At 50.7% G+C, this 10,820-nt stretch overlaps 1 protein-coding gene across 3 annotated transcripts; it reads left to right on the forward strand.

Moving 5' to 3' along the window:
* The first annotated feature begins 1,425 nt into the window (after nucleotides 1-1,425).
* On the forward strand, nucleotides 1,426-9,925 carry RAB3D (RAB3D, member RAS oncogene family). Of its 3 annotated transcripts, none has more exons than XM_033134735.1 (5): nucleotides 1,426-1,617; nucleotides 2,988-3,251; nucleotides 3,901-4,019; nucleotides 4,107-4,231; nucleotides 7,060-9,925. In XM_033134735.1, exons 2-5 carry the CDS (start codon nucleotides 3,024-3,026, stop codon nucleotides 7,245-7,247), a joined length of 660 nt encoding a protein of 219 aa, XP_032990626.1. In that variant the 5' UTR covers nucleotides 1,426-1,617; nucleotides 2,988-3,023; the 3' UTR covers nucleotides 7,248-9,925. The 3 variants fall into 3 exon arrangements, with proteins under 3 accessions (XP_032990626.1, XP_032990629.1, XP_032990627.1); XM_033134738.1 differs by having other exon boundaries at nucleotides 2,988-3,203; XM_033134736.1 differs by having other exon boundaries at nucleotides 1,441-1,565.
* The last annotated feature ends 895 nt before the right edge of the window (nucleotides 9,926-10,820 follow it).

The raw sequence follows: 10,820 nt of genomic DNA on the forward strand, positions 1-10,820 counted from the left end.
GTTCTGATCCCTATGGAACGAGAGTATTTCCTACCCCATTGACATTGGGGGTGACTGTATGACTTGCTTTGGCCAATGAAATGTGAGCAGAGACAATACAAGTCACTTCCAAAGAGAAGTGTATAGTGGTCCCCTCTTATTCATGGGGGATACGGTCCAAGATCCTCAGTGGATGCCTGAAACCGTGGATAGTACCAAACCCCATATATATTACCTATACAGACATACCTTTTTACTAAAACGAAGCATTTCATGGCTTCTCTTTGGCATATCTGAATTGCCAGCATCTTGTGCTTTGGGGCCATTATTAAATAAAATAGGGTTACTCGAACACAAGCACTGTGATACACGACAGTTGATCTGATAACCGAGACGGCTTTGTTGGGTGGGGAGCATCGACAGCGTGGATATGCTGGACAAAGGGGTGATTCACGTCCAGGTGGGATGGAGCGGGATGGCACAAAATTTTGTCGTGCTATTCAGAACAGCGCACAATGTTAAACTTATAAATTGATTATTCCTGGAATTTTCCATTTAATATCTTCAGACCGTGGTTGACTGCAGGTAACTGAAACCACAGAAAGGAAACTGCGAATAAGGGAGGACTGCTATACAAGCAAGTGCATGATTCACATTTTCCCTTCACCAGAATAACCAGTGTGACTGAGAAGCAAACCTTGGGTGTTGGGTGCCATGGAAGCTTTGGGGCTGCTTGTTACTAAGCATATGTCAGTCATTCCTGACTGATATATGTCATCTCTCTTCATTCTCATGCAGTCCTTAGAGGCACCTGCTGTTCCCATGAATAATGGAGCTCAGAGTTCAGCAAGTGGCTTCAGGTGGAGTTGTTGGAATTTGAACACCAACAAAGACAACTATTATAACTGCAGATCCTCTCCTGTCTTGAAGAAAACTCTAAGCCCTCAGCTGGGGCTGGATGTGCCAAATTTCCTTACTCTGTGGCCTCAGGCAAGGGGCTGTCCTTCTCTGAGCCTCAGTTTCCTTATTTGTAAAAGGGGGATTAATTCCAAGGGCCCTTAAGGCTATTTGGCAAAGGAATCTACACACTTCAGGGTCAGGCGCTGCAATTTACAAACACTAATTCAGATCAGAATCCACATACAACCCTTGAGGTGGAGACACTTATTATCAACCACTTGACGGTAGGGAAAACTGAGGCCCAGAGAAGTTAAGTAACATGTCCAAAGTTACATGGCCAGAAAGCGGTGGGGCTGGGATTCAAACCCTGCTCCAGAATCCTCGCTCTGAACCTCTCTGCGCATAGTAGGAGCCCTACAGATAAGACAAATGCAAAGTTTATTGTTGGGGGGCGGGCCCTGGACCTCTGCACCTCCCCGCACTTTCCACAAGCCCCACCCCAGACTTGGTCCCGCCCCGCTCTCCCCCGGGTGCGGCCCCTCCTCCCCTGCCTGGGCGGAGCCGGCGCGGGATCCGGGTGGCTGCGGGCAGCGGCGGCTGTAGCTGCGGGGTCGGGGTCGCGGCGGAGGCTAGGCCTCAGCGAGTTCAGAGACGGAGACCCCGCGGGCAGCGACCCCCCACGCGAGGTGACCCCTTTGGAGGGAGCGCACCCCGCCCCGCGCCTCCGCGTCCCAGCAGGTCTGGGGGAGCAGGGGGTTCTGGGGGGGACCCGGAGGAACAAAGGCCGGCGGCGGGGGCCGCCACTTCGTTCGCCCCCACCCAGCTGGGGTGATCCGGGAGCGTTAATACGGCGCGGGCGGGGCCGAGAGCCCAGCTGGGAACATGAGATGGGACCATATGGTGATGGGAGGAAGCTCCTGAGCTCTCCTGCACCGGCTGGGGCACCCCAAATCCAGCGAAGGGAGATAGGGCCGAATCCGGGGACCCTTATCCAGTGCCAGGCGTGAAGGAGGGTCGGTAGATAGTCAGAAAGAGGTGGGGCCGGCAGAAAGAGGTGGTCTGACAGGTGGGCTGGGGGTGGAGTAGGGGGCGGGGGCCCCAGCCTGGCAACCCTGCCCAGCTTGGGGAAAGGCTTCCTGTCTCGTCTTCCCCTCCTCAAACTCGTTCTCCCGGAACATAGGGTGGGGCTGAGGGCTGGGCAGGAAAGGGTGGCCAGTTGTGTCCTCCTTTAAAATGGAAAAAAGCCCCACAGGCAGTTGAGAAAGAGTTTTGCCAGGGGTTCCTCTGTGGGTGTGCCCTCCATTCAACCAGGCCTTCTAGAACCTATCTATGCAGCTCAGGAACAGCCACAGACAGCTGGGGAAACTGAGGCCATGAGGGTTGAGGGGGTGTTCTGGACCCAGATACTCTGGTACTCTGTCCAGGAAAGACTGGACTAGGGCTGGAAGGGAGTGGTTGTCCTGGTGGTGGGGTTCTTGATTATTAGTTGGCTGGGGTAGTTTCCTTCGTTTTGAGGACAGTCACCCTGGGCTCCGTGGGCTGGGACTGGGGCTGGTGTGAGTCAGCTCTACCCAGAGCGAGATGGGCCCGGCCTCTTTGACAAACAGAAGGTGATAGTACCCATTTGGAGGTTTAAACCTGGGCTTGATCCACTGAAACCCCCTCCCCATGGGGATCAGGGAGGGGTTAACCTAGGCTTGTGTGGGGGCAGGGCAGGTACCCTGCTGGTGGCTGACACCTGCCAAAGTCAACACCCAGGCCTGGGAGGGGGGGAACTCTATCCAGTTGGCAGGCCCCCCTCCCACCCCCCACCCCGCCTCCCTCCAGCTCACACCTGGGCCACACCAGCTGCTCACCAGGGGGCAAAGTCCACACTTGCACCTTCTGTTGGGTCTGGTTCCTCAGGACCAGAGGAGGCACCCCGTGCACTCTCCATCCTGGGCCCTTGCATTTGACAAGCATCCCCATTTTCCAGAGGAGGACACTAAGTCCTAGAGAGAGCAGGTGATCGGTTCAGGGTAACTTGGCCTCCAAGTGGCAGAGCCGGGATTTGAACCCAGGTCTGGTGTACACATTGAAGCCGTTACTGGTGTGTTATTTCCCTGCAGGGTTCCAGGCTTCCCTCTAAGAGGCTCCCCACCAGGATGGCATCAGCTGGAGACCCCCCGACAGGCCCACGGGATGCAGCAGACCAGAATTTTGACTACATGTTCAAGCTTCTGCTCATTGGCAATAGCAGTGTGGGCAAGACGTCCTTCCTGTTCCGCTACGCAGACGATTCCTTCACACCCGCCTTCGTCAGCACAGTGGGCATCGACTTCAAGGTCAAGACCGTCTACCGCCACGACAAGAGGATCAAACTGCAGATCTGGGTGGGCCGGGCAGCTAGCTGTGCATGGGTCTGCAGCTGGGATTGCTCCCGGGAAGTCTCTGTGGGGGTTTAGGGTTGTGGGGAGGGGTCCCTGGTGAGGGAGAATGGCCCTGAGTCAGGGAGGGGGCGTGGGGTAGGTGTGAAGGATATGGGGGTATTATCTATGAGATGAATTCGTCAGCAAGAGGGGATATGCCCCGCCCAGTGATGTCTCAGGGCGAGTCCGTACTAAGCCAAGGCAGTTAGAAGTCCTGGTGAATAATGGGGAAGAGATTTGGGTACCTTCTCAGGCGTGAGCCCAAAGGCCCCCAAAGCACCTGCCAGGTGTCCACACCCCTGCTCCCAACACAGCTTCTGGTACGATTGTATGGTAACAGGCACCAGAGTATCTGCATCAAGATGGTACCCTCTGGTCCAGGTAGCTCTTGTTTGTGGTTATTAAGTTGGTCAGTGAGAGGTCACTGACCCCTCAGACTGGGAACTCCTCAGGGCCAAGCCCATATTTCTCCCATCATACTGGGGCAGGTCCATGTCTCGCTCATCAGACTGGGATTGTGAGCACAGAGCAATGCCCACCTCAGACAGGGCCCTGCAGCGGTGGGGTGGGGAACAGTGTGACTTCTAGCCGGCTGATCCCACTATTTCCCCAGGACACAGCGGGCCAGGAGCGCTACCGCACGATCACCACAGCCTACTATCGAGGAGCCATGGGCTTCCTGCTCATGTATGACGTTGCCAACCAGGAGTCCTTCACCGCCGTGCAGGATTGGTGAGTGCTTACTGACCACTGACCCCCTGACCTTTGCCCTCTCCTCTGACCCCAAATCTCTGGCCTAATAGCCCTTATACTCTACAGGGCCACACAGATCAAGACGTATTCCTGGGACAATGCTCAGGTCATCCTCGTGGGGAACAAGTGTGACCTAGAGGATGAGCGTGTTGTGCCTGCCGAGGACGGCCGAAGGCTCGCCGAGGACCTTGGTTAGTGCCCAACCTGAGCCATAGGCCTTGGGCCTCCCAGAACCAAACCCCATCCGCACCCTCAGATCCCAGGTCCAACTACAGTCACCAACCCTTTGCTCTTTGCGGACCTGCCCAGAGAAATGCCTACGTGTATGCCACCTTCTCCATTTCATTCCAGGGAATTCACCCACAGATCCCGTCTTCCTGACCGCATCCCTGGGAACCCAGACTCAGCCAAATTGTTTCTGGAAATTTATCTTACGGATATTCTTCCCCATGTAGGAAGTGGTGACTATATCAAGTTGCAGTACTATTAGTAGCAGGGAAACCTGCGTAACCTCCCACATGTCTCACAGTGGAGGAAGCAGCAAAACATAATGTCCACACAGTGGAAGGCCATGCAGCCATGAAAAAGGATGAGGGTGTTCTTATGTTCTGTTATGGCAGATTTCTGGGATATATAACTAAATGGAAAAAGCAAACTGCAGAATAGTGGATATGGCTGCTTCCTTTAGTCCAGGGGTCAGCAAACATTTGCTTAAAGAGCCAGATAGGAAATATTTTTGGTTGTAGTGTCTCTGTCACAACTATTCAGCTCTGCCTGAAAGCAAGCATAGACAATACATCAATGAACGAGCATGAATGTCTGCCAGGAAAACTTTCTTTACAGAAACAGGCAATGGGCCAGATTTGGCCTGCACCTTGAAGTATGACAACACCTGCATTAGTGTATAAAAAGGATGAGAATAAGAATATATGCTTACGCTTGCCTAAAGGAACTCTGCAAAGATACAGAAGGAACTAGTAACAGTGGTGACCTGTGTGTTTAAGAATTGGGAGGCAAGGAACCAGACTTGGATGGGGACTTCTCAGTCTTATTTTTTTGAATCAGGTGAATGGATTATCCATTCAAATTTTAAGTTCAATGAAAATCTTGTCCTGGAGTATTCTAGGCTCTCCCAGGACTTTCCTTGTGGGAGATGGTATAACTAACTACTGTAGGGAGGGCATGTTAAGGGTCCAGACTCTGAAGCTAGAATCCAAGTCTGTAACTGCTGTGTGACATAAGGCACATTGCCTCCCTTCTCTGTGCTTCCATTTCTCCACCTAGGAAACGGAGAAGAAAACAGTCTACTTCATAGGGCTGTTAGAAAGATTAAGCGAATGCTGGCCTTAATTGAACATTAACTTGAATTATTTCTCGATCGCTTTGTGATCTTATAGTTTTTATATCTGTCTTGATATTTTTTAGCAGTTTCTAGGTTCTTCAGCGAATATTTATAATCAGAAAAAAGTATTAAAATGAAAAGAACTCAGATTATTTGAGGCAGAGCCACACATGGATAAGGAAATGCCAGATTTGCCCAGGAAGACAGCGGGGTGACATTGATGGTCACTAGGCTCGGAGTAGATATGAGTTCGTACCCTGCCTCTGTCATCCACCCATCCATCCATCTATCCATCCACCCACCCATCCATCCATCCATCCATCCAGTCATTTAGCAAGCAGTTCCAAGCGCCTGCTTCATGCCAGGCAGACAGAAATCCTGCCCTCTTGGAGCCGGTGTTCTAATAGCAGAGATGGATAGGAAATGGATAATTACACACCTAACTATTTCATTACAATTACATTTTTATAGTGCCGCGTGACAAGTGACAAGGTACAGACCCATTTACTCTGCGCTGTATGTAATATGGTGGGTGTTTGTCTGAATTTCTGGCCCACCTTGGCCAGTGCGGCAGGTGAGGACACATTGGGGACCTTTCAGAGACAGCTCCCTGGAGGCAGATTCTGAACCAGCCTTTTAGGGGTGCAGGAAGGATCATCATGTACACCCTTATTTTCAGGTTGACGGGCCACTTTTTCTAGCTGAGGGACCTTGGGCAAATCCCCAAAGCATTTGTACCACCTCCCACCTTTGGGAGTTAATGATTCTAAGATTGTACTCAAAGCAACCTCTCATCCCCTCTCCCCAGGAGGAATCAGCCAGCCTGCACTTGCTCCCGGGGCCCAAGGTGGTACAATAGGAATATTTATTATTATTTATTTATATTTAAAATATTTGATATTTATTACCAGCTATTATTCGAGCCAGGCAGCCAGGGTGTGAATCCCAGCTCTGCCATGCGTTACCTATGTGAATTTAGATGAGTGACTTTCCCTCTTTGTGCCTCAGTTTCCTCATCTGTAAAGTGGGTTATAATAGGACGAACCTCAGAGCATCATTAAATGAGTTAATTTCTGTAAAGCACTTAGAAAAGTCCCTGCCACATAATAAACATGATGTAAGCACTTATTATTACTACCATTTGTAGTGCATTCATTCTGTAGCCCAGGAACTATGAGCATTGCATGCTCCCCACAAACACTGGGAAACTGCCATTACCTGCCTAATGGAGATTGCAAACTGGTGGTTCCCCAGGCTTAAGCCAGTCTTTAGCTGTGTTTTATTTGGTCCAGAGTGCATTTTTTAGAACATGTGAAATAATTGGTTCCATTTCAAAAGTCTACATAAATATTTTCACTGTATTTTCCTGTGCAGCACAATTGGGGGAAAGCTGAGCTGCAGCCACCCGTAGGCACCCCAAGCCTTCTGGGCACCAGAATGTTATTACCTGGACTCTTGCAGCCACTGCCTAGGATAGTTCAGAGCAGGCCTGCTACCACAGGTTTTTATCAACATGTTTCCCATTTTATAGATAGGCAAACTGAGGCTCAGAGACTAAGGCACTCAGTCATGGGCCCACAGCTGCATAACAGGGCTTGGAACCCAGATTTGTATGATGCCATAGTCCAGGCTTTGCCTCTCTGGATCTCACAGGTGCCCCCACCTATGTCCATCCAGGTTTCGAGTTCTTCGAGGCGAGCGCCAAGGAGAACATAAACGTGAAACAGGTCTTTGAGCGCCTGGTGGACGTCATCTGCGAGAAGATGAACGAGTCCCTGGAACCCAGCTCCAGTCCGGGCAGCAATGGGAAAGGCCCAGCCTTGGGGGACACCCCACCTCCCCAGCCCAGTGGCTGCAGCTGCTAGAGACGATCCCCAACCCCTGGCCACCCCTCCTGCCTTGGCAGGGACTGTGACTGAGGCATGAGCCACAAGGGCTGTTTCCAAGCTCAGGGTGCCCCCTTCCCTTCCGTCAACTGTTAGCTGCCCCCCACTTCCGTGTGACTTGTTCTCTCGCCATGGCCACCAGCCTGCCCAAGCAGCCCCTGTCACAGGCTCCAGACCCTGGGGACTCTGCATTAGAGGCAGAGTCTGGGGATGTTGACATGCATGAGCTTGCTGCTTTTCAGGCGTTTTAATGGGGGGAGCATGGATAGCCTCTCCCACCCTGCCTGATGGAGGGGCTTCCACAGTGCCTTCTGGGTTAGAGCCATTGCCCACATCCATTCTGTTTTGGGCATTGTCTGGAGTTCACAATTTGGCCAAAACTGGTTTGTCTTCTTCCCCTTGCCATGTGGGTTCTCAGAGTTCATCCCTAGATATGGAAAGCAGCTCTTTGCTCAGGGTCCCCTGATCTAGTCCTAAGCCCGCCCATGAACCTCCTCAGACCTGAAGGCTCCAAGGCAAGGCGGTGACTGATCCTGGTAGAACCCTCCCTTCTGGCTTGCAGATCCTCCGCCTGTGAAAGCAGTATTAAAGCAGCTTTTCTAGTTGTCAAGAGATGGGGAGTCAGAGCCCCCCTGGCTTCAGGGACCCCAGAAGTGCCTTCTGAGTTTCCCCAGAATTTAACATCACCCATGTCCCTGACACTGTTTTGGCTTATCGTGGTGTACCTGATCCGGGATTGAATCCTGGAACTATGTACCGTGTCAGGCCAGGTGGAGAATCACCCAGCCCCTGGCTTTCATGCTCAGGGCTTTGTGCCAGGAGTTAACCTCCGAGCCGGGAGCCTTGACCCTCTTGCCCAGACCTGCCTCCCCAGGGCCCATTTGACTCGTGATGTTTTAAGCAAGGTCTTTCCACATCTTTTACATCCTGTTAGAAAAGGAAATTGAGCAACGTTCCCATAACCTGTGCTCCCTGTTGACTGTCTGGTACAAGGACTTGGGCTCCTCCCACTTGAGGACCAGTGAGGATCCAGTGTCCATTTCCTGAGCCATGTCACTGGTGAGGCCCAGTGATGGGATGTTTTCTGCTAATGGAAGACTCACTCTAAGGAATGTTTTGGGTTTGGACTGGAGGGGCAAGAAGGTAGGGATGTGTAACTGCTATTGTCACTTGTACTTCACAATATAGCTTGGGAGTGGCAGGCTGATGGAGGATGGCCTGGGATTAGTCTCCCTGGTTGAGGATAGCGTCCCCAGTTGCTGGGCGCTTCTGCTGGCAGGTTATGTGCAGTTTGGGGATCTGCGTCTTCACCGCCCTCCTCCCAGCTCAGCAGTACTTCCTGCTCACCAAAGTCCAAACTCCAGTGGCATGGCACCTCTTTCTGCTCTGGAACACTGATTGACACCCCATAACTTGACAGACACTGTGAGGATGGCTGAGAGGATGGTATGTGTTCCCAATTCCACTCCCAGCCCCTGCCAGCAAAATGACCTCCTATAGCCCTAAAGATCTCAGCCTCCTTCGTTGGGGCATGGGGAAGGTCTGCTTTAAGTTTAACATAGCTTTTACTTTTATAGAAGCTCTAGATTGAATTTATTTCTAGAGGGCCCTGTTTACCCCATACTAGGGTCTTCCCTGAGAGCTTCAAAGTGAGGATATCTTTGTGTATGCCAACAAATTAGGTGACTATGGTGAAATGGACAAGTTTTTGGAAACACACAAAATGAGAGGATCTGAATATTTGGGGCAGAAGTAAAAAATGTTAGTTGCTTTAATGTAAAAGTGAAGGTAAATTAGCTAAAAAAGCCTTAAGATGCACCATGGGCTGTCTAGATACTGTTGGCCAGTCCATTTTCCCTAAGCTATTGCCAGAAAAAAATGATGGGTCAGAGAGCCATTGCCTGAGGGATGAGGTGATTGTCACCACCCATGTGATAAAACCAGCTTTGGCTGTAACTTGGACCTGACCGGGCCTAAGCTTTCTGTTTACACAACGTTTTTAACAGTTCAGCTTCAAGTAGCAACTGAGAGAGCTGCCTCAGGTTCTTTCAAGACTGGGAATCAGGTAGAATTTTTTTGTTCTAAACAATAATGCAAGTTTTTATTTTATGTCTGGGGGGGGAGGTTTAACTCAAGATGGTCTCGGGAACAGAAACTGATGTCCTCACAGATCACTGTGGGAGTTGGAGGTTCACTGAGTTTACAAACAAAAATTAAACCAAAGGCTCTGCGAGGCTGGGGTCTGGAGCTGTTGCCTGAGGCTGGGTCCTGCATCCATGCTGTCCCTTCTTAACATTTGCTTTTAGCAACTTGTCTTTCCACAGGTGGCTTGGTGGGAAATTGCCATGGCTGCTGTGGTTTGGGGTTCTGCTTTTTTTCTTTTTGTGGCTTCTCTGGAGATCATGTTCTTGTATCTGCCTCTCCCTCTTGACTTAGAAAAACAAATAATAGGTGAAATTTGGTCTTAGAGTTGAAGTGCTAATTCTGCTAAATGGCTTCTCCCCGGCGATCCCGAAACACTACGGAGTGAGCTCTGGACCTGCTGCTCATTTCTATGCTGAATGTGGTTCTCCTGCGTAAGCAATTCTTTGATGTCCACCTGGAAAGACGTGCACTTTTCTCCACAAGAGAAAAAAATTAAAGCTGTTGTACCCAGATGCGGTTGTTCTCTTATTTCCATTAGTGAAATGTGATTTCCAGGAAAAGGGCTATTGAATCATAGCCAAGCAGATGGTTGGTTGAGGACCACGTGTGATGCAGCAGATCCCAGATTAGGCCAGTGAGGCTCAGGCCTGGGGCTGTGTCTAGCGGGGACTCATGGCCACCACCTTGGCCCTAGAAAATTCCTCTGTGCAGAGGGCAGGGAGGATAGTGTTGCCCCAACTAATCTTACCAGGAATGTCTGTCCTCCTAGGAGCTAGAGGGCACCCGTGAGCACCTGAGTCTGGTCAAGTCCTGCTCAGAACCTTCCATGGCTCCCACCTGACTGGGACTAAACACCAAAGTTCTCCCTATGGCCGGCAAGGTCTTGCATAGTCTGACCTGACCTCAGTTCTTCTAACTTGCCCCCTATACTTGCTTTGCTCCAGTCCCATTGGCCTCCTTGCTGCTATTTGAACACACCAGGCTCCTGCCTCAGGGCCTTTGCATTGGCTGTTCCCATCAGCCTAAAACCATCTTATCCCAAGTAGTCACACAGCTTCCCTCACTTCCTCTTTCAGGTCTTTCCACAAATTTCACCTTCTCTTTGCACCCCCCTCTCTGTTTAGTACTGCAACCCCCGCCCCAGCATTTCTGATGTCTCTTTCCCTGTGACCCCTCCCCATAGCCCCAGCATCTAAAATACTATGTCATTTATTCGTTTAACTTAAACAAGTGTCTCCTTCACTGTAATGTCAGCTCCTCAGATGCAGGATTTTTTTTTTTTTTCTCTTTTCACCACCACACCCAGCTCTTCCTGTCTGATACAATAAAAAAGAAATACTCATCAGTCTTTGTCCCTGATTCCGGGCACACAGCTCCTAAAACCCATGGAATCTCTGGAGTGCTGAG

The sequence above is a fragment of the Rhinolophus ferrumequinum genome, chromosome 18, assembly GCF_004115265.2.
Source record: "Rhinolophus ferrumequinum isolate MPI-CBG mRhiFer1 chromosome 18, mRhiFer1_v1.p, whole genome shotgun sequence".
In the NCBI taxonomy this organism is placed as follows: domain Eukaryota; kingdom Metazoa; phylum Chordata; class Mammalia; order Chiroptera; family Rhinolophidae; genus Rhinolophus; species Rhinolophus ferrumequinum.

What these genes read in the sequence shown, in the direction of transcription:
- RAB3D (XM_033134735.1), top strand. Translation starts at nt 3,024, where the DNA reads ATGGCATCAGCTGGAGACCCCCCGACAGGCCCACGGGATGCAGCAGAC. An exon ending in GGATCAAACTGCAGATCTGG is followed by an intron (nt 3,252 to 3,900) that starts GTGGGCCGGGCA and finishes CTATTTCCCCAG; the next exon opens with GACACAGCGGGCCAGGAGCG. An exon ending in AAGGCTCGCCGAGGACCTTG is followed by an intron (nt 4,232 to 7,059) that starts GTTAGTGCCCAA and finishes ATGTCCATCCAG; the next exon opens with GTTTCGAGTTCTTCGAGGCG.